This window comes from Rhinoderma darwinii, chromosome 1 (assembly GCF_050947455.1).
Source record: "Rhinoderma darwinii isolate aRhiDar2 chromosome 1, aRhiDar2.hap1, whole genome shotgun sequence".
Taxonomy (NCBI): Eukaryota; Metazoa; Chordata; class Amphibia; order Anura; family Rhinodermatidae; genus Rhinoderma; species Rhinoderma darwinii.
The window spans coordinates 239,156,862-239,180,947 of NC_134687.1; the positions used below are offsets into that span (position 1 = coordinate 239,156,862).

The 24,086-nt window shown below is 44.2% G+C and overlaps 1 protein-coding gene across 1 annotated transcript in view; it reads left to right on the plus strand.

Moving 5' to 3' along the window:
* The window catches only part of MAST3 (microtubule associated serine/threonine kinase 3), a 311,223-nt gene that overhangs the window by 275,481 nt on the left and 11,656 nt on the right, over window positions 1-24,086 (plus strand). The window contains exons 20-26 of the mRNA XM_075862996.1: window positions 5,995-6,117; window positions 8,055-8,167; window positions 9,899-10,050; window positions 17,258-17,472; window positions 17,970-18,170; window positions 19,346-19,572; window positions 19,650-19,772. Coding sequence (XP_075719111.1) covers window positions 5,995-6,117; window positions 8,055-8,167; window positions 9,899-10,050; window positions 17,258-17,472; window positions 17,970-18,170; window positions 19,346-19,572; window positions 19,650-19,772 — 1,154 coding nt within the window. The remainder of the gene's footprint in view (window positions 1-5,994; window positions 6,118-8,054; window positions 8,168-9,898; window positions 10,051-17,257; window positions 17,473-17,969; window positions 18,171-19,345; window positions 19,573-19,649; window positions 19,773-24,086) is intronic.

Sequence of the window (24,086 nt, forward strand, 5' to 3'; positions counted from 1 at the left end):
AGGATGTTCAAAAAACGATGCCGATCTAAAGTAGACATGTGGGGGATGTAAATTAGCAACTATTTTGCATCGTATAACTGCCCGTCTTACAAGCAGATACATTTAAAGGGAAGGTGTCATGAATTTTTTTTTTTTATAATATTGCTTTTAGTTGACATCGGATGTCAAGATTTTGGCAAAGATATTGGCGCTGCGGCTGAACAGGGTGGTACAGCATGTTGTGCATGAAGACCAATCGGGGTTCATGCCCTCCAAATCGACAGCGGTCAACCTCAGGCGGCTGTTTTTAAATCTTCAGGCGACACCGGATGAGCAAGGAGGAAGGGCGGTGCTAACGTTAGATGCTGCAAAAGCGTTCGACTGCGTAGAATGGGGGTATTTATGGCGGGTAATAGAAAAGATGGGATTCGGCCTTAACTTCGTGAAGTGGGTACAGTTGTATGTGGCCCCTACAGCCCGCATACGGGTGAATTGTGCAATGTCTGAGAAGTTTTCACTGACCCGGGGTACGCGACAGGGGTGCCCACTGTCACCATTACTATTCGCCTTGGCGGTGGAGCCACTGGCGTGCCTCATAAGACAGGAGGAACGTATAAGAGGCTTGCAATATGGGGAAATGGAGGAAAAAATTTCATTATATGCAGACGATATTTTAATATATATGACGGACACTGAGAATACACTGCAGGTAGTAATGGATACGATCACAAGGTTTGGGGAGTTCTCAGGATTAAATATTAACTGGACCAAGTCTGCTCTGATGCCACTTGACACAGTGAATATTGTAGATACTGGAGTGGGACTCCGGATTCCGATAGTCTCTGAATTTACGTATCTAGGGGTTAAGGTGACGGCTAGGGTCCAAGACTACATGTCTTTGAATGTTTCACCACTGCTGCTCAAGGTGAAACATAAGGTGGGGATGCCTGGAACAGGCTCCTGCTCTCTGCTCTGGGGAGGACTAACCTAATCAAGATGATCCTTATGCCTCAAGTTTTATACATTCTTCATAACTCCCCAGTATGGATACCTAAGCACTGGTTCAGACGATTGCACAATCTCTTTCGGGATCTGGTCTGGAAAAAAGGGGTTCCAAGGATTAAATTGGAGAAATTGCAATTGCCCAAAGACGAAGGGGGGGTCGCGCTGCCAAATGCCTGGATATATTACCTGGCTGCCCAGAGCCAACAATTTAAGGGATGGGAGGACACAGAGACTTGGGGTTCCAGTGCACGTTTATTGTCATATATGGGGGGAGGACACAACCCACTAGAGAGTCTGGAAGCACATACCTTTAAGAGATTGGCGAGTGCTAAACTAACGTTACTCCTGATACATAAAATATGGTGGCAATGCAAACAGATCCTGGGAGTGGGAATGTGCACCAAATATACTCCCCTATGGCATAATCCGGTCCTGTGGGAATTATACCAATTAGAGGGCATGCAAAAATGGGAGTTGGCAGGGGTTAGACGAATACAACACTTGTATGATGATAACGGGTTGAGATCATTTCAGCAGTTGAAAGACCTATTTCCACTAGAGCACAATATGTTCTATCAATATCTGCAGATCCGTCATGCCCTACAGGCACAGGCGCATGTGGTGGACCTGACGGTCTGTGCTCTTGGGGTCCTGGAGTATGTGGGAAGGGCTGACACGACCAAAAGCCTGATCTCAATGGCGTGCAAGAGCTTACTGTCCAAACACCTGGGAAACCCAATGGTGCTGGTAAAAGCGAAATGGGAACAGGATGTTGGTCCATTGACTAAGGAGGAGTGGGAGGAGATATTAGCGTCCACATGTCATCTATCACTCAGTCTGGCGCAGAGGAGATCCCAACTCTTTCTGATACATAGAGTGTATCGCACCCCGTGGGTATTAAAACAGATGGGTATTAGAGCAGATGCTAAATGTCCTAGGTGCACGGAAGAGAAGGCGGATATACTGCATATGTTTTGGTCGTGTGAGGCTCTGAGGACCCTATGGGGGGAAATATTGGATCTGATAAAGCAGGTGTATGGTCGGGAATTGGCGGCAGACCCTAAAGTTATGTTGTTGGGAGCGGTGGGAGAATTGGAGAGTGACAGAATGGCAAACCTGGCAATTGCCAAGATATTATATCAGACAAGGAAATGCATTGCTGAACACTGGCTGGATGAGGAGCCACCAGGGATGAGGGAAATTGTAGGAATGTTGAACTATAATATCCTGATGGAGCATAAGATATTTTCTAAAAGGGGCACGGAAAAAAATTTTGAGAAACAATGGAGCAGATGGATGGCATGTCCTGAGGTGCTGACACCTGAACTGAGCAGAATAAGGGCAAGAGTCGTCTGAGGAACTGGAGGTGATAGAGTTTGGAGCAAAAAGGGGTGGTGGGGAAACTTGATAAGAGAAATGTGCTCTGACCAGGAATGGTACTAGAAACAAAGGGCGGAGATATAGTGGGGGGCCGTGCGGGGAAGGGGGGAAGTTGGGGATTTCCTGATATGCTGTCACTATTGTATACGATGTTGGAAAATTGAAATGTGAATGTTACTATGTTATTTCTTTTCTGTGTTCGTATCAATAAAATTGGTTTGATTTAAAAAAATAATATTGCTTTTAGTGTGATATTAAAATACATTTTATTTATTTGTGTTCTTTTTTTTTTCATCTCTGTATGTGTCAATTAACGACACATGCAGAGATGGAATACGGCACATAAATCCCCATAGAGAATGCGAACGAGAGCCGTTCCATTCACTGCAGCGTACGCTGTCTGTGGGAACGACGCATGCGCCGTTCCCACACAGACCAAAACGAAGCGAAATCCGGTGCCATTTTCATGTGGACCGGAAGCTGCTGCCGGACATTCAGATGACTACTTCCGGCCGCGGCTTCCGGCGATATGTTCAAGGAAGCGAAGGCGCAAGGAATAGGAGCGGAGGTGGCAGGAGCAGGTAAGTTATGTTTGTGTATGTGATGTGTGTATTATGTTGGTGTATGTTAGTGTTATACTGTCTGCTTAGCACTGTATCTAATCCTCTTACACTGCATTCGCTCAGAAAATGGTGGCACACAGTGTAGGAGGTTTGAAGATTCAACCCCCTCCTCCTGGCACTAGCCAGAATAAGGGAGGGGGGATTGTGTGAGAACACTAGAGCGAGTGTGTCTACCCCAAATTTGCAGCATAAAGCAATGAGGTTGCTTTACCACATTGACCATGCTGCAATTTTGGGAACTGCTCCCTCTAGTGTCCAGCACATGGAAATGTTATAAATTAGAATCTAACTTATAATATTTCCTGACTTGTGAAAAAATTAAAACAATGTGTAATCACTCAAATAATGATTGTTTAACTAAAAAAAAAAAAATATTCTAGCGACACATTCCCTTTAAATTGCAAAAAGTGCTAATTTTTCGCAAAATTTTGGTGTTTTTCACAATTAAATACTGAACGTATCGGGAAAATATTGCTAGTAACATAAAGTCCAATGTCTCTTGAGAAAACAATTTCAGAATCGCTTGGATAGGTGAAAGCATTCCGAAGTTATTACCACATAAAGTGAAACATGTCAGATTTGAAAAAAGAGGCTCTGTCAGGTGGTCAAAAGTGGCCAAAGAGGGAAGGGGTTAAATGAGTTTCCTGTAAACATATGATGTGTGGGGAATGTTTCTTCACAAAGTTAAAGACAAGAGCTTTCAAATTTTGAATTAAGCCCTCGAACATTCCAACTTAGTATCTTAATTGAAGCCATAATGCATCCGGAGTTGATACAGCAGCCCGAGACCATTAGCAGTCATGTGACCTGGGAGGAGGGAAAGCCAGAGCACAACAATCACAAAATCAGACATCAACAGTAGCATATAGAACAGTACACTACAAACTATACTAGCCGCTGAGTAACCCCTGTCAGACACTAAACTAGCGAAGTGCAGACCTTTACCCTGTAACTACAGAACTACTAGAGAACAGTGGTCCCTGACTAAACTAAAACCTACTACACTAGTATAGTCCCGAGACCGGACTTCCTTAACTGGGTAATATTATTTCGGACATATCACATATTAGACTAGAACCACGCCCCACCACAAAATATAACCTCAAAGCATGTATATCAGAAGTGGCACACGATATTCGGGTATATGGAAATTGGTTGAGTTATATAGGATAGTTCCCTTTTTCCTTGCTGCCTGTAAGACCGCATCCCTGTCTCTGAAGTGTAACATGCGTGCGAGCAATGGACGTGGGGGCCCACCCTCAATGGTAAAAAAGGCAGAGAAGTTTTCAACAGCTAGGGTATCTTTTAGCGATTGTTCCAGGAATTTGACTGTGTCTGCACTCTCCAAATTTTCTGGTAATCCCACATCACTGATATTATTGCGTCGAAGACTATTTTCAAAATTAGTCTGCTCGTTCGCCCGAAGCCACTACCGGTCTCCTCAAATCTGCAATTTGAGCCGGAATAGGGCGTAAAGTGTCTTCCACCTCAGAGATTCTGCGCTTATTTTCAGTAGTACGTTCGTGGATTTTCTGCACATCATGCCTTAGTATAACTAAATTTTGACGCAGTTCATCAACTTTGGTAACAAGCTTAGACTGACAGGAATTGATAGCCGCCAGCAATTCTCCGAATTTTACATCCATATGTGAGGAGGAGACCGGCTGGTCTTGTGGGGACGGTGGACTCGGGGATCCAACAAACATTGATAGTGAAGGCTCAGGAGATGCAGGTAACCGCAGAGGTCTGGAAAACTGCTTAAGTTTCTTTGCCCCATGAGCTTTGATTTTAGATTTTATTGGCACCTGAAGGACCAGCATCCAGGGAGTGAAATGGAGGATCTTACATCACAGAGTTATCATCAGTGGGGTGGGGGGGGGGGCAGCAGAGTTTCCGGCTGCAATCTTGTGTATTAAGTGCCACACCTCAAATCTTCTCAATGGCGGACACCGGAGGGTAAGTGGAGACCTGTCCTCTCTGTTAGGTGTTGAAATCTGCAGGATGGCTGTGATATTCCAAGGATAAAGAGTCGGGGGACTAGGGAGCTCAGTGAAGCACGTCTGCTCAGTCAGACATCCAGCCACGCCCCTGATTGGACATTCTTTTTAAACGGGTCGTATCATAACCAACATTTGTAGGGGTACAGTAGGTAGTGGTAGAAGGTCAAGTATTAAAGTAGCAATATTAAATTTATAAAAACGTATTCTACATCATTCCTTTTTTCTCCCCTTTACCTCCATTGTGCTGCTTCATTCTTCTGGTATTGTGGGTGAGCTGTGAACAAAATAATTCATAGCGATTATTACAGCACCTCAGTATCTTCTGAATCTATTTACTCCTGTCCTATATGACTCCTGGCTAATGTGCATGCCCAGAGCACTCTGTGTAGTCTATATGATTCAACTACGCACGCATGGCCACCGCAACATGGTATCCATTTAATGGATATGCCATGAAAAGCTATTGAAAATCTCATAATGCCTGTGTCAGATGCCATACAGTGGCATCTATCACCATAGTCTACCATGTTAAAAAATATGTTATGTTTGTGTGTGTGTTTTTTTTTTTTTTATACTGGACGCTATTCCACACCTTTTTCTTTTCTTTTAACAATGTTTTTATTGAGATTTCACAATAATATAACATCAGAGCAGTGCAATAAAGTTTCGGTGTGTCATTGCAATAATGACGAAAGATGTACAAACTGAGCAAATACATCATTTCAGTCACGGCTTTTTTTTTTTTTTTTGCGGTTTGCCGGCGTATACCGGCCAGACGGAGGCCAAAAGAACGCTCTTTTGGTCTGTCTGACGTTGGAGCCCTATGGACACGTCTAGCGTGTACGTTTGTAAGCGTAGGGCAAAATCGTGATGGAGACAGGCGTAAACATGTCTTGACTAACATGTTTTAGTACTGTGCAGAATTTATAGTCTTTTATAAAAAATAGCCGCTTAAATATGTATTACAATTCTAATCCGCTTAACTGCATGTTGGTATATTCACACAGGAGGCGCACAGGAGGTAAAACATCATGTCTTCTTCCGCTCCCTTGATTGGAATGGACTTCTGCGACAGAAAGCAGAGTTTGTGCCACAACTGGAAGCTGATGATGATACCAGTTATTTTGACAGTAAGAAGAAATTGATAGTTAAATTTTTGTGTGCGTTTTATCCATTGTTTATCTTTTTAAGAAAAAAATGCAGTAGACGTTTATTTTGTTTTACAAAAATTTTCTACCATAATATAATACTTTCAATATTTAGATGAGATTACATTTAATTCCAGTGATTAAAACTCTGTTAAATGGGTTATGCTGGTAAAATAAAATTTGACGTCTTATCCTCCAGATAGGCAATCAATATCTGATCGGTGGGGGTCTGACTCTTTGTACCCCTGCTGATCAGCTGTTAAAGGGGCCACAGCTGATTCCCCTCTATTTCTTTCAAACAACTCCATATACGCTGACACATTTGTAGTGGCGGAGCACAGTATTACGGTTTCCTCTCATTGGCCGCGACTCCTTTAAACAGCTGATCGGCGGGGGTTCCTGAGAGCTAGACCCCAACCAACCAGATATTGATGGCCTATTCTGAGGATAGGCCATCAATTTTATTTCACCAGACTCCCTTTAATCTGTCTGTACTAGAGTTTCCACCTTGTCCACACAGAAAATCCCAGCCTGGTTCACTGTGTATTTACAAGTGCAAGTTTGAGAGCTCTTTTTTATTTTTTTTATTTTACACGATTTTGCACAAAATCACACTAAACACCTCACCCTCCAAAAACTGCCATGTGTAATACACCCCATCATAAGTAAAAAAAAAAAAAAGTAGGTGTGGTTTTGGGGCGTGCGTTCAGACTGAGTGAATTCCCACTGAGGTCTGGAAGCTTTAGGCCCAGTTCACACAGGTTTTTGACGCGGAAACCACATCAGAATCGGCACCAAAAAAACGTCCTTCAACTCCTGCAGGATTTTTGAGGCAGATTTTTTCTGCCTGCAAAATACTCTGTGTGAACCTGGACTTAGACAGACCTATGACTCCATGTAACTCGGTCAGTATCCTCCTCTAACCTCTGCTCTTGACTCTCGGGTCTGTGCAGGCAGCGTGAGCATGTCCAACTGTTGAATGTGAGTGTCTCTGGCTCTCTGCTCTTTTGCCTGCTGCAATTTACCGAGGGTGCCAATCCCACACTTGACCTAGTCTTGGTACTGTTGATTTTCCTAGGGCTGGGCAGTCTAAGGCCCTGTTCACACAGAACTCCTCAAAAACCGCCCGAAAATGCCTCCCATTGATTTCAATGGGAGTTGGACGAGTTTTTTTACCGCGAGTAAATAAAACGCGTCGCGGTAAAAAGAAGCGTCATGACCCATCTTGAGGCGGTTTCCGCCTCCAAAACCCCATTTCAATCAGTCAGAAAGAGGAAAAAAACGCCTCGACGAGTGTTTTGACAACGTCTGGAGCAGTTTTTGCAAAAAAACTCAGTGTGAACACAGCCTAACGAGCAGGAGTATCCAATCTAAATAGAAAATATTCTGACTGCGCATTCAATGTCTTATTAAACTAAAAACGTGCATTTGCCATATCTGGTATAAATATTTTACTTTTAATGGCCTGTCCGTGTAAATATTGGCTGGGCAAATGGTTACCGACCTGGTGGCAACCCTAGTCTCAACAGTACCTGTAACATAGCTCTTGTATCTGCACAGAGCTGCCTGATAATCTGACCAGCTTATGATCAGGAGAAAAGGCTTGAGGTCTGCTCTTTACAGCTAGATTTATTTCTCTCTAACTTTACATCTCAAAGGGACGCTGCATATCTGACAGCAAAAGTTAAACAAAAATGAAATATCACTAATTGTGAAGCTTAAGTCCACTAGTAGCAGCAGGGACATGCCCGGTTGGACCACCTATACATTAAAAGAAAATGGCCTGTTTGAGACGGAACATTTTCCCTTGTTTCAGTCTGTGGTTGCTCTTTCTATTTTTTAGGTCTCTGGAGCCTTGTTTTCACACGTACACTTGCTCTAATTATGTTATGGTGCATCCCTCTCCATCTTTTTCCCAGCACGTTCAGAACGTTATCATCATTTGGCTTCTGAAGAAGAAGACGACACGAATGATGAGGAGTCATCTTTGGAAATTCGTCAGTTTTCTTCTTGTTCACATCGGTTCAGCAAGGTATGGAATCTATGGAATCTTTGCTTTGATTTTCGTTGTCTTGTTGAGCTTAATGATATTAACCCCTTAATGACCAGCCTATTTTAGACCTTAATGACCAAGCCATTTTTTACGTTTTTCCATCGTCGCATTCCAAGAGCTATAACCTTTTTATTTTTGCGTCGACATAGCTGTATAAGGTCTTGTTTTATGCGGGACAAGTTGTACTTTTTAATAGCACCATTTTGGAGGACATATTATTTATTGATTAACTTTTATTAACTTTTTTTTGGGGGGGAATAAAAAAAACCCTGAAATTTCGCCACTCTTTTTTGCGTTTTAAATCAACGGCGTTTACCGTGTGATATAAATAACACAATAAGTTTATTCAGCGGGTTATTACGATTGCAACGATACCAAATTTGTATAGTTTTTGTATGTTTTACTACTTTTACACAGTAAAAACGCTTTTTTTTTCAAAATTATTTGTTTTTGTGTCTCCATATTTGAAGAGCCGTAACGTTTTTATTTTTTCGCCGATGCGGTCGTATGAGGGCTTTTTTTTTGCGGGAAGACTTGTAGTTTTTATTGGTACCATTTTGGAGTAGATGCGACTTTTTGATCTCTTTTTATCACATTTTTTTTAAAGTCAGGATTCACAGAAAACAGCAATTTTTCCATAGTTTTTTATTTCTTAACCGTGTGGGTTAAATAATGTAATAGATTTATAGTCAGGGTCGTTACGGACGCGGCGATACCAAATATGTGTAACTTTTTTACTTTATTTTGTTTTTTTAATAGTAAAGCATCTTGTGAGGGGAAAAGCTGGGTTTTTCATTTTTTTTCACATTTTTTTTTTTAATTAACTTTATTAAACTTTTTTTCCAATTTTTTACTAGTCCCACTAGGGGACTATAATATCCGATTCTCCGATCGCTATTATAATACACTGCAATACATTGGTATTGCAGTGTATTACTGCCTGTCCGTTTAAAACGGACAGGCATCTGCTAGGTCATGCCCACGGCATGATCTAGCAGGCATTCATTACTGGCAGACCTGGGGGCCTTTATTAGGCCCCTGGCTGCCATTACAGACACAGACACTCGGCGATCTTATCGCCGGGTGTCGGTGGGGAGAGAGGGAGCTCCCTCCCTCTCTCCAAAACCACTCAGATGCGGTGCACGCTATCGAGCACCGCATCTGAGCGGTTAAACGGGTGAGATCGATACTAATATCGATCTCACCCGGCAGAGCAGGGACGCTCCCAGCCCTCAGCTGCCTCTGGCAGCTGAGAGCAGGGAGTTTTGACGTTCCCTGCTCTGTTTACTTTATCCTGATGCAGTGCCGTAAAAAGGCTATTGCATCAGAATAAAGCCCGTTAGTGGCCGCCGTTAAAAGGCGTATTGGCGGTCACTAACGGGTTAAATGTATACGTAGGAAAGAGTAAAAATTAGTGTTTGCAAGAAAATAGTGTGGCAAGATCTCTTTATGATCATTGTTTTTTTACACAATAAGTTATTGACAACCAGCTTAAAGGGTTATTCCCAACTCCGTCACTGCCGAAAATCGCCATAAATGTCTGAGCAGAGAAGTGCATGCGCTGGTCTCCCTGCATTCTGTTCTATGGGAGTCACGGGTACAGCAGATGGCTTTGCCGGTGACTTGGATTCACGGACCATATTAAAGTACGATCACATATAGATAGAAAAATACGCCATTTGGATATCTTTATTTTTATTTTTTTTGTAGGTTTATAGTAGCTCTGAGCATCTTGCTACACATCTTAACCTCAGCTTCTCCTCCAATGAGAGAAGCCACAGTGATGAGAAAGAAGAACGAAGTGAAAAGTGGGACAAAGGGTCTAAAGATAATGAAAAAAGCCATATCACTTCTGAAACTAGGTGAGGATGAAACTAAGACAGTCTGCATTTAATAACAAAACTGTTATTTATATTTTGTTTTGTTTTTATTTTTACATTCAATGTTGCAAAACTAAAAGAGCCACAGTAGTATGTATGTATGCATATATAGCTATGTGTGTGTGTGTATGTATACATACATACATACATACATACATACATACAGTGCCCACTAAAAGTTCTGGAACACACTCATGACTTTTGAACGGCTCGAGGTAGAGGGTCGAAATCTGGTGGGATTTAGTGGTCATAAAATCTACCAGTTAACGCCAAAAAAAAAACACCCCCACCCCCTTGGAGGCGGTGGGGTGGGCGAGGGCAGCAAAATCTTAACTGGCATGGGGGGTCGAGTGGGAGCTCATTTGAAAGCTCCCACTCGACCCCCCATGCCAGAATACAATGTTTTTTCGCTCAGCTATTTAACTTTAAAGTTATCTTCATTATCGGCTACCGTCGGTGTTAGCATTACCCAAAATGTACTGAGCGGGTAAAATCCTAAATGTGTGTGTTGTGTGCGTGTGTGTGTGCGCGCTTGGGAATGTCACATCAAGGTGACTTTAAATGACGTATTATTACAATCGGACTTGGCGATACAAAATGGACCTTGTCTACGATTGTAACATGATTTCATGTGTACACATTTCAGTAGTCGCTTGTGAATTTCAGAGAGCGCTAATTTCTATTGTCATATCACAAAATGCATTCGACCGAAACAGAAAGGATCACTTTATTGATAAGAGGGTACTGCGAAGAAAAAATAAGAGCTTATAGAGAAGTAGCGGCTTTATTCAATGCCGCTTATCCTATCCATGATCCAATTTCATTGTCAACTGTTAAAGAGGCTCTCCTCACCACATTATCAAATCCCTATCACCTATTGAATGTGATGGGCGCTGCAATGTAGATAACAGCAAAGTTTTTTTGTTTTTTTTTTAAAACGATCATTTTTGCCCAAGTTATGAGCGATTTTATATTTATGCAAATGAGCTTTTCAATGGACAACTGGGCGTGTTTTCTCGTTTTACCAACTGGGCGTGTTTACTGGTTTTACCAACTGGGCGTTGTGAATAGAAGTGTATGACGCTGACAAATCAGCGTCATACACTTCTCATCGTTCCCACCCAGCTTCTTTCATTGCAGACACACAGCGTGACGTCACCCACAGGTCCTTCAACCTTGGTGTCGGACAGAGAAGATACATCGGCTCCAGGCGTCCGAGAGGGTAATATGCTCGTCTCTAGGGAGTTTACTATGCTTACCTGCACATGGTGATGCTGCTGCAGATTCAACTGTACCCTCTGACGCCTGGAGCCGATGTGTCTTCTCTCGTCCGACGCCAAGGTTGAAGGACCTGTGGGTGACCTCATCGTTCCCACCCAGCTTCTTTCACTGCAGACACACAGCGTGACGTCACCCACAGGTCCTTCAACCTTGGCACCTATGTAGATATTGCATTAAAAACCAGACGTTTGCAGCTAGAATAGTCATGTAGCACATTAACAATGTATAGCGTGTATTTCTGATTAATTTAATGTTCTCTTCATTGAAAAAAACGGTGCTTTTCTTGCAAAAATAAGGAAATTTCTAAGTGACCCCAAACTTTTGAACGGTAGTGTATATCCTATATACAAGAGCTACTAAGGAAGTTTACTGAAGGGGGGGGGGGGGACTAGGGGTTGCTATCATAGGTTCATGATAAACTGATGAACGGTATGTAATCAATCTTTTATCCTTCAACCTATGACAGCACCCCTGGAGATGTAAAATAGAACCACAGTTTTTAGGGTGGGACTACAGCTTGTAGAACTTTCCTACCAAAGGCTAAGTCAGTGACTGAATGGAACTGTAATCTAAAATGCTTAATAAAGGTGTGGGGTGAACTCCATGTAGCCGCCCTGCAAATCTGGTCTAGAGATGCGTTGGCTCTTTTTTCCCAAGAAGTAGATAAAGCTCTGGTGGAATGAGCTCTAAAGAATTCTGATCGATTGGCGATGTTCTGGCCCACATAGGCCATGTTTAAATCACCCTGCTATTGTCGGTCTGCTAGCTGCCGAACCTCTATTTGGATCCTGGAACTAAATATGTAGATTCTCTGAAGACTTCCAGTCCTTTGTGACCTCCAGGTAGTGGACTAAACACCTCATGTCTAAACAATTAAATTCCTGTTCCTTTTGGATTTTTTGGGGAGTCACAAAGGGAGGGAATAATAATTTCCTGGTCTTGATGAAATGGGGTAATTACCTTTGGCAAAAAACCTGGTAAGGTCTTCATAATTACTCTATCGTCTAATACTAAAGTTCAAGGGGGAGAGGGCCTGAATTTCACTTACTCTTCGGGCAGTAGTAACCGCTAGGAAAAAGGTCATCTTTAGAGTGAGAAATTTAATGTACTGGGAGTTTAAAGGAAGAACCCATCAAAGCGGTAAGGATTAAGTTTAAATCCCAAGATGGGACTGGAGATTTTATTTGGGGTTTTATCCTGGAGGCTGCAATCAGGAACATTCTAAACCAGGGATGTTCTGCTAATCTGTAATCCTAGAAGAAGCTTAGGGCAAAAATCTGTACCTTTTAATGTACTGGGCTTGAGGTTTTTGTCTAGCCCTGCCTGGAGAAAGTCTAATATCAGGGGTATATCTGGATCTGCTAATGGAGTTTCTGAAATACCTCTCTTCCTGAGGATTATCCTCTGTCTCCATGTTGTAAGATGCATCCTGGTGATCTTTGGATGAAATACTGGGCCCTGGGACAGGAGATCTGGTCTGTCAGGAAGGATCCATGATTGGGTTACGGACAACGTCCTCAACCATGTGAACAATGGTCTCTTTGGCCAAAATGGAGCAATTAGGATTACCGAGGCTTTGTCCTCCCTGATCTATATTTGAAACACTCGGGAGTAGACAATGGGGGGGGGAAAGGCATAACCCTGTTCCTGGCTCCAACACTGGGAGAGCGCATCTACTGCTACTGAATATTCCTTGGTGTCTAGGGAGGAGAATCTGTGGGCACCTTCTTGTTCTCCCTGGAAGCGAGCAGGTCTATGGAAGGATTCCCCCACCTGGTCATAATCATCCGGAAGACTTCCTGATTCAGGGACCATTCTGACTGTAGCAACTGTCTTCTGCTCAAGTCTGCTACCTGATAGTCCCTTCCCCTTAGATGGACAGCTGAAAGGGACAATAGATGCATCTCAGCTAGGGAAAGGATCTGCAGCTCAGAAGTCCTGATCTTGTACCTCCCTGATGATTTATGTATGCTACTGTAGTCGTGTTGTCCGAAAGAATCTTTACCCTCTTTCCCAAAAGTATAGGGATTGTGTTTTTTATAGCCTGAAGTACTGCCTCCAGCTCCCAGTAGTTGAAAGATCTTATGGAGGTTTAAGGATCCCACTAACCCTGAAGGCAGAAGGATTCGCCATGGGCTCCCCACCCCCAAGGACTGGCATCCGTTGTAATGTTCAGGGTTGGAGACCTTTCCCATGAAACACCCTTCCTGAAGTTTTCTACCTTCATCCACCAACTGGGAGAGAGAGTCTGGCTAACGAGGAAAGGAGTAGGGAGTAATCTAGTGAGAGTTTGCTCTTGTGCCATTTCTCGAATATGTCCCTCTGCGGAGGTCTGGACCTGAACTGAGCCGACATTATGGCCGGGATACAGAAGGTTAAAAGACCCAGGACTGACATAGCCCTTCTGAAAGAAGTCAAGTGATCCAAAAAGAGGACTGAGACCCTCTCTATCAAAGGCTGGATCTTTCCCTGAGGGAGAAAGGACAACTGTCTGGAGGAGTGTGAAAGGATTCCCAAAAAAATGCATCTGTTGGACGGTGTTAAGTTTGACTTGTTTATATTCCATCCCAGATCTATCAACCCCTTTTAGGACGCAGCCTGTTTTGTCCTTGTGGCACAGCCGATTTTTTTTTCAAATCGGACGTGTCACTTTATGTGGTAATAACTTGGGAATGCTTTGACCTATCCAAGCGATTTCTGAGATTTTCTCGTGACATATAGTACTTTATGATAGTGGAAAAATTTAGTCGATTTAAATTCAATATTTATTAGTGAAAAAAAGCAAAATTTAGAGAAAATTTGCAAAAATTTGCATTTTCCCAAATTGTAAATGTATCTACTTGTAAAACAGATAGTCATACCACACAAAATAGTCACTAGTTAACATTTCCAAGATGTCTTTATGTTGGCATCGTTTTTTCAACGTCCTTTTATTTTTCTAGGACGTTACAAGATTTAGAACTTTAGCAGCAATTTCTCACATTTTCAAGAAAATTTCAAAAGGCTATTTTTTACAGGTACCAGTTTAGTTCCGAAGTGGTTTTGAGGGCCTTATATATTCGAATCCCCCCAATAAATCACCCCATTTTAAAAACCAGGACGCGATGTCTATTCACAATCCCGACACTTCAGTACGGTTAATGTGTAAGTAAGTGACAGCACATTGTGATCTCGTAAGATCACGATGTTTCAGTACATGAATGGAGAGCCGTGTATGACGCCGATTGATCAGCGTCATACACTTCTCTTTACAATGCCCACTTAGTCAAAAAGTAAAACACACCCAGTTGTCTATTAAGAAAGTCATTAGCATAAATCTAAAATAGGTCATAACTTGGTCAAAATTGATCGTTTTTCTAAATAAAAACCACTGCTGTGATCTACATTACAGTGCCGATCACATTATGTAGGAGATAGGGCACTTTATAATGTGGTGACAGAGCCTCTTTAAGCCAACATCTCGATGCAAATTTCAGATGATATTGGCCGTTAGTCTTAATATGGGCCCGTACATGTCTGATGAGAGAAGTTTTCCATCCGATGTATCGACCAGACGTGTTGTAAATATAATGATGTAATCTACACTCTTCCTATGTCAGTTGGCATTTACAGAACAATTGTCCGTGGTCGCTTAAATGACCCATACAATTTCAACTTCTTCCAACACTCGGAAGAAAATTTCCAACGCGGCCGAACTGTTTTGTTTTTCTTAAACTATTTATGTTGGCCATGGGTCAGTAACGACTGTACAGTTAAATTTATAACCGACGGTTGTTCGTTCTGGTCACCTTAACAGTCCCCACCTTCAACGTAAGCTCTTCCAGCTCAGAAGCAGGAAGTCTCACAGAGCAGTCTGAGACTTGGTCTACTCACTGCTGCATGTGTAGCCTTCAGCTACAGTTGTCGCCGTTATTAGAGCTAGGGGCCCTAGACACTTAGGGCTAGAGCAGGGGTCTCAAACTCGGCCGGGTAAGTGGGCCACATATAGAAAAAATGGGAAGTTGACGGGCCGCATTACTTTCAAATTTGATACATTACAAAATTATTGATCATTAGTTATTTGAACTACTATAACACTGTTACTATAATACTACATTACTAGATGCTGCCACAGTGCCCTCTGTAGATGCTGCCACAGGCGCCCCCAGTAGATGCTGCCACAGGCGCCCCCAGTAGATGCTGCCACAGGCGCCCCCAGTAGATGCTGCCACAGGCGCCCCCAGTAGATGCTGCCACAGGCGCCCCCAGTAGATGCTGCCACAGGCGCCCCCAGTAGATGCTGCCACAGGCGCCCCCAGTAGATGCTGCCACAGGCGCCCCCAGTAGATGCTGCCACAGGCGCCCCCAGTAGATGCTGCCACAGGCGCCCCCAGTAGATGCTGCCACAGGCGCCCCCAGTAGATGCTGCCACAGGCGCCCCCAGTAGATGCTGCCACAGGCGCCCCCAGTAGATGCTGCCACAGGCGCCCCCAGTAGATGCTGCCACAGGCGCCCCCAGTAGATGCTGCCACAGGCGCCCCCAGTAGATGCTGCCACAGGCGCCCCCAGTAGATGCTGCCACAGGCGCCCCCAGTAGATGCTGCCACAGGCGCCCCCAGTAGATGCTGCCACAGGCGCCCCCAGTAGATGCTGCCACAGGCGCCCCCAGTAGATGCTGCCACAGGCGCCCCCAGTAGATGCTGCCACAGGCGCCCCCAGTAGATGCTGCCACAGGCGCCCCCAGTAGATGCTGCCACAGGCGCCCCCAGTAGATGCTGCCACAGGCGCCCCCAGTAGATGCTGCCACAGGCGCCCCCAGTAGATGCTGCCACAGGCGCCCCCAGTAGATGCTGCCACAGGCGCCCCCAGTAGATGCTGCCACAGGCGCCCCCAGTAGATGCTGCCACAGGCGCCCCCAGTAGATGCTGCCACAGGCGCCCCCAGTAGATGCTGCCACAGGCGCCCCCAGTAGATGCTGCCACAGGCGCCCCCAGTAGATGCTGCCACAGGCGCCCCCAGTAGATGCTGCCACAGGCGCCCCCAGTAGATGGTTTAATTGGGGCTCCCTCTAGGATTGGAATCCCCAGCCAGAGCGTTGCCGACGCTTTGGCCAGGGATTCCTCTGCTGGACCGGGAACTCTGGGGAAGCAACTGACATGAGCAACCCCAGAGCTGGAGTCCCGGGCAGAGCGCTACTACTGGGACTCCAGCTGTTCTCCTGACATCACTATCCAGTTCTGGGGAATCCCTAGACATCGCTGTCCATATGTGGACAGCGATGTCAGGGGATTCCAGAGTCCCGGAGCAGAGCCTATGCGAACGCTCTGCCCAAGACTCTGCTCTGGGGAAGACCCTGACAAAACTGTCCATATATGGACACCGATGTCAGGGAATTCCACAGAGTCCCGGAGCAGAACTTATATTAGCGTTCTGCCCGGGACTCCGGCTCTTGGGAAGCCCCAGACATCGTGTGTCCATTCATGGACAGCGATGTCGGGGATTTCACAGAGTACCGGAGCAGAGCCGATACTAGCGGCTCTGTGTCCCACGGGCCACAGATGACGTCCTCAGGGGCCGCATGCGGCCGCGGGCCGCGTGCTTGAGACCCCTGGGCTAGAGCTTGTATCAATAATTTAGAGAATAAATATTAAAATGCTACTAATTTGAGAGAGATTTTATGTTTGTGTCCCATTGATTAATGGTTATCCAGGAATTGAAGGGTAGTAATGTGGTCTTGATGATCACTTTCACATCTTATGTTTCCTTTGAATCTTTTTAATGTTACATCACATTGTAGTAAGCATATACTGTATGTTGAAACTGATTACTTTACAATATTTATCCTCTGATAAGTGTGTCATAATAATGTTAATATGTTTAACCTTCTTTTTTTTATTATTTTTATTATTATTATTATTTTGCTGATAAGGCTAAGGTCCTGGACGTCTTGTGGGTCTTCCCATCACTCATGGCTGAGCGAGCGCAGTGCAAGCCCATGTGTGCTTACCAGCACGTGCAGCCTGGATACCATGCCTAAATTTGCGTTTTCGTCTGAAGATGAAACTTCTGATCACAAGTCTGACAAACCCATCTTCACTTTAGGAGATCTAAAAGGGACATCTTCAAAGCCATCATCACTTTGTGGTAATTAAATTCCGAACAATTGTCTGCTTCCTTTGACACACATGACGTTATAGAAGAAATTCTGATCGGTTGTAGCATTTCTCCATTTTTGTCTTGAATTAGTTATGACAATAGTTTTGCCTTGTTTGTCAAGTATTTTAAGATAATTGTGTGCTATTTTTCATATTTAGAAATTCTATAATCTAAATGATCAAATTAACAATCGTAACATCAAATATTAAGTATGTGAACTTACCAGAAGTGTGAATACAGGCCTTTTGTCTATACTTTTAAACCCCTCTTTGTATAAATGGTAGTTTAGATGTGTTTTTGGGTTAACTTAGTTTGCAGAAATTTGGCTCCTTCGGATGAGATTTAAATATTGCAAACATTTCCTTCTGTGTTCATGTTATTTAAACAAAGTAATGTAAATTAATACAAAGGTTGCTGTTTTGTCCATTGGAAATACACTAACAAATGATAGATTATAATAAATTGGTTCAACTATCCTTCTTTAGCAGATATAGTAAGTTTAAGCCGAACTCGTCTGCGCAGTAACAGCACTGGAGCAAGAAACTCTACTCCTCGCACTCTGGAACCTGGACTGAGCCGGCGTCTACGGGGTCACAGAGAGACACCTGAAAAACAGAGCTCTACTCCTGGAAGCCGTGTCCCCAAATCGGCGTCTGTTTCTGCACTCTCATTGATTATTACCTCTGGTAAGACATTGTAACATTTTATGCTATACTCCACATAGCTTTAATTAGTAATGGTTTATCCACAATGTTGGAGTATATATGGCAGGATTTCCTGATGGATACCTCAGACAGAAGCATCCGATGGGCATATAGAGGCATACAGGCTTGCTTGTTAAAAAAAAAAAGTAAACTGCTATGTACTGTTCTTTACTGGCTGCCTCTTTATGAAGTAGCATAGTAGATTATGTAATTGCATACAGTTGAAAAAAAAAGGTATACAGACTTCCACAGGCACACAAAAGAGTATCTTTTTGGCATCCGTCACTCTTCTGTCAAACGCAGTGTAAATAGACCCTTGAATTTCATTGGTGTAATAGTTTGCAACATTTCTGTTTACTTGATTGGTGTGAAATTTTGCTGTTTGTCACACAATAAAAAAAATAAAAATAAAATGCAACATTTTACCTGATTAAATATTAGGAGGGATGGTAGCCTTTTTGGGAGGTTGCGTAATTTAAAAATATATGTTTGTTCCAAAAAAGTGAACTAATTCTCTCTAAGACCTCTTCAAGGGCCAAAGAGTATTAACCCCTTAATGACCAGCCTATTTTAGACCTTAATGACCAAGCCATTTTTTACGTTTTTCCATCGTTGCATTCCAAGAGCTATAACCTTTTTATTTTTGCGTTGACATAGCTGTATAAGGTCTTGTTTTTTGCGGAACAAGTTGTACTTTTTAATAGCACCATTTTGGGGGACATTATTTATTGATTAACTTTTATTAACTTTTTTTTGGGGGGAATAGAAAAAAAACCTGAAATTTCGCCACTCTTTTTCGCGTCTTAAATCAACGGCGTTTACCGTGTATTTATATAACACAATAACTTTATTCAGCGGGTTGTTACGATTCATCGGCTGATCGCTGCTAAGTTTACACAGGGCAATTATCGGGAACGATTTCTGTGAAATTTGCACACTGCATTATTTTGGGTTGATTTTATCTGGACAGGAAGCGTTGTGCAGTAAAAGCTTTAATTTTCTCCTTGCTATAACCAATGTTTGTATTTTTATTTTTTTTGTCTTGTAAGTTTAAACATTAATGACCTTCTCATTAATTTCTTGCTATGATCTGTTAATGCCATCCACAAGGACTTGTACCTACTGTATGGGAAAATGGGTTTCTTTTGTTTCAACAGATGACTTTGGCACTGGATCCCTTATGAGTCCCATATCCCCACATTCTCTGTCATCAAATCCCTCGTCCAGGGACTCTTCTCCCACCCGAGAAACAGCAGTGGCAGTAACAAGTCTGCGGCCCCCAATAATTATACATAGTTCTGGCAAGAAATATGGCTTCACTTTGCGGGCCATCCGTGTTTACATGGGAGAAAGTGATGTGTATACTGTACACCACATGGTCTGGGTAAGTAAAGCTTTGTGTCTGGTTGTGTAAAGAATTCTGTTTGACAGGTTGTTGAACCTTTTGTTGTGTTCCTTTAGAGTGTAGAAGATGGAAGTTCAGCTCATGAAGCAGGGTTGAGGGCTGGAGATTTGATAACACATGTTAATGGAGAATCTGTCCTTGGCTTGGTACACATGGATGTTGTGGAGCTCCTTTTAAAGGTAAATTTTCATATGTATCTAGTAGCTTTACCTTAAACCATGTAATTCAAGATGATAACCCATTCCTTTTTCAAAGAACCGCTCCACCTGAAATGTGTTGCATACCATTTACAATTTCCTCAGTTCGTTAACAGACTGGCAAAAACAGCACTTGGTGATCCAAGCTGATTGAAAAGTAGCTGTTTGTTTCTAAGACTTGACTGACCGAATTTTAAATGAAATCTGTCAATGTTCGTGAAATTTAAATTATGCTTGGTTCAAAAATTAAACTTTTAAACAAACTCCAGGCAAAGAAAATGAAAATTCAGCGCCTGTGGTGTCTCCTTGATTCTCTGAGATCATTTACTCTAGGACTGCGTTTCACCACCTCCTCTGTGCCCCCCTCCCCCCGTTTGTCTAGTTTCCCACATGTGGGCACTCCTGATGTGTATACGTATATGAAGCCCATATATGATATCCACACAGCCTACCAAGTCAACACTGTGGACCCTGATCCCCTCCCAACATTTGCCTCTATCCACGTCTAATGCATCTAACACTTGTTATGTCACTACCTCAGATGTACTTTAGGACCTGCCCCGAAATGCTTTTGTTTCTTGCACTTCACCTTTTGGGACAATTCACTACCTTCCCTCTGATTTGGGAAATAGGGATAACATGCCTCCCTGTTTGTCCACAAGCAGGGTGGGCGAACAGTTCTGAATTGTCACACTGTTACTCCCTCCTCAAAGAAGACAAAGTAGAATAGAGCAGTCCGGCTCCTCTGTTACCTGCCAGCCATGGGGTCAACCAGTGTTCCTGTCTGCTCCACCCCCTATTCAAGTGTACTCCCCAAGCTGGGTGTAAAGACGCTGAAGTAGTGACCCTGCTTGGTACTCTGGGGGAGCCGGAGTAAAGAGGATTTAGATAGGGAGAGTAAACTGTAATCGGTGAGTATGACGCTCCCCAGTCCCCCCACCCCCGCCATTTCTCTCCACACGTTTTTTTCCCCCATCACATGGAGGGGGTTATTCTCCCTCCTAACCCTTTGCAGCATTTTGCCTCCTTGCCATCTTTATCCCCAGCTCCACTCTTCCTATTGCATGGGTTATCTCACAGGGCCTGCTGCAATTCTGTTTTTTCCTGAGCTGCGCAACTGTGCGGCCCAGCCACGGAACAAATACAGGTCTCTTCATGGTCTCCGTATGTGCGGCGTCCCCTTCCTCCTACAATGTCTACATAGCGTGGGCTTTCCTGTCCCCTCCCTTTACTTCTGGCTCTCGTGGCGTGGGTGCACTAATTGAAGCCCAGGCCTTATTCTGGCCTACTCTGCTATGCATCTGCTACTTGAGTGAAACCCAGAGGCGAGACATTCCGCTCTTTTTCAGTAACCCTTTTCTTTGCTTACTCTTGTTGCTACTCAGAAGTTAGTCCCCACACACTCTGAACTTATTGAGCCGGGCTGGACACATCGTTGGTCTCTAACACTGGCCGATCTAATTAGTTCTCCCAAACAGTCTACGGGGCTGCCCACTGAAACTCCGTTGCAGGACCCCTCTCGCTCTGATGCCTTCTCTCAACTGGGGAAGACTTTCGACCGATCCTAATTGGAATTTAGATGCTGAGCAGTAAGTGGCTTTCATCATGATGGACAGCCTCATTCCTGCAATCCGAGAGATGCTGCGGATCAAGGACACTGGTCGTGAGGATTCATCCCTTCGGAGGATCATACGCTATTCCAAACTTTTTCCTAGACACTCAGACTTGTCAATGGTCTCTAAAAAAGTGGAAACCTCCAGACAGGCCTTTCTTCCAAAAACATCTGGATCTCATGTATTCATGGCAGACACTCTTCTTCCATGTCTCTCAAGATAGTCACTCACTATCCGTTACTTAGTCTGTCTAAAGGCCGGAGGTTTGACACAGGTCTGTTCCATTTGCCTGGGTAAGTACAACTTTGTGGATTGGGCACCTCCTCTCCACCAGGGCACCTCGTCTGAAGAGCCTCCTTGATGGAATTGGCTCTCCCACAAGTCTCACGTTGTATTGCTCCTGTCTCTGGATGACATGATCACTGAGCCCTATTGGGGGCTAGAGTTCCCTTGCCCCAGAATAAATCTAGACTCTCAGTTTCTCCCAAGAATCTGGTTCTTGTTCCACTTCATTTGGCATTTCTTCAGCCCCCATTCCACCGGGCAAGACATTGCATCTGAACTCACAAGGAAAACTGTCTTCAAGCCAATAACTTCCTGATGCCCACGTCCTCAACTCTTTACAATGGGCCCCAAACCGATGAATGGAAGCCCAACGCTTTTGTGAACACACCCTTAGCTGGGAAACAGGGTTAACAGAAGTCTTCCTGTTGTCCCCTCCAAGGCGGATGCACAGTGTCCTCTCTACAAATGCGCTGTTGCCTCCTGCCTATGAAGACATGTGGGATAAGAGCGTCAGCTACTCTGTCACCCATCAGCCTAAGGAGCACCCCTCATACTCACTCCCACCAGTGTCTCTCTTTACTACAGGGGGAATCACTGGGTGGGTGCTCCTGCTGATCTCCCATTTGAGATGGATAAAGAAGAGTGTTACAACCCCCCATGCCCACTGGCCTTCGCTTGTACATACAATACGCTTGACTCCACCTACCTGACTTCTGCTTTTTCGGGCTCCCATGCCCTTAACACTTGAAGAGGCATTATTTACAGCAAGCCTGTAGCCGGCAGCGCCATTTTCCATTTTCACTTTGAGTACCGCCATTTTCTGCCAGCTGTAGCCAGTGGTGCCATCTTCTGACAGCATGTGTGTGCTTTCTCAGGCAGGGGGCAGGACCGCTGCTTGTCCAATCGTGCTCCAGCGCGCGTTTCACGATCTCCTAGCGAATCAGCCTCGTGCTCCCGCTCTGTGTCTTGTTCATTTGGACAGATGCTGCTGGGGACACAGAACCTACTGAATGAGTATTGCTGCCTTTTCCTCTAGGACAATCATATACACTCCAGGAACTGGGTAGGACCGACCCTAGGCCTCTCTTTCTTGCTCCAGATGCCATAGCCCTAAGTCCCTGAGTGTTTTTTTTTATCTCACTGTACCCTAGACTGAGTCCATTCCCTTTTTAGGACTGTACATAACATCACTGATATCCCCCTGGGCATGTTGGTTCGCCTTTCTGACCAGCCAGTTCTGGACTCTGTCCACGTATTCCTCACACGGCAGGCCACAAAGCATGCCAGGTCTACACGACTAACTTCGGTTTTCCTGGCCTCTTCTGCCTCACCTCGCCCACCAAAGGTGGGCCTTATCAGAGGGGAAACTCTGATCTGGATAACAAAAATTCTTCCAAACTGTCCACTTCTAGTGAAGTGCTCATTAAGGTGGTCCATAACACCTTACAGGTCGCTGATGCGGTACCACCTTCATCTTATTCGGTTTACCTCCTTCCACCTCAACAGTCCCAAAAGGTTTTTCCAGTACATGCTGAACTTGAAGGCATAGTTTCCAAGAAATGGAAACACTTGGACAAGTTCACTCACTCTAGCCGGTTGGATATTAAGTATCCCTTTGAGCAAGGGGTCTCTTCCAAATGGGATAAGTCTCCAGCGGAGGACCCTCCGGTTTCCCACCTGGCCAAGACTACTACTTTGCCCATGGCGGATGCAACTTCGTTCAGATTTCTCTGGACCACTGCATGGAGTCCTTTGCCAAGTCTGCCTTTTAGGCTACTGGCTACACCATACGTCCTATTTCTTCTTTGACCTTAGTGAGTAGAGCTACCATTGAATGGGCACCCCATTCGTCATGGTCTCCTTTCTAGGGCTCCTTAGGAGGAATTGGCTGATCTATCCGATCACCTCTGTAATGCGTCCAAATACTTGTGCTAGGCATCTCTTTGACGCTGCTTGTCTGGTGGCTCGTGCTTCATATTCTACCATTGCTATGTGCAGGACAGCCTGGCTGAAATGTTGGTCTGCAGATATGGCTTCCAAGCGGTTTCTGACACGGATTCATTTTTCAGGTTCCTGTCTCTTTGGGACCAGACTGAATGAAATCATCTCTGATGTCATGGGTAGCATGAGTACGCGCCTCTCCCAGAACAGGGTCATACGTACAGCCCCTGACCTCTTTGGTCCTTTCGTGGGTTCCCTAGCACTCAGTCATCCATACAACCGCCCCACAGGATCAGAAAGCCAAGCTTTTCTTCAAGGCCCGTCCCCCTTGGTAGAAAAACCTCAGACTGCCAAGGATGGTAGGCCCAACTCCGCATGAAGGTGTACCCCCACTCTATTCGGTTCGGATGGGGTGGCAGACTTCTGTACTTCAAGGACGTCTGGCTTTCCCACATTT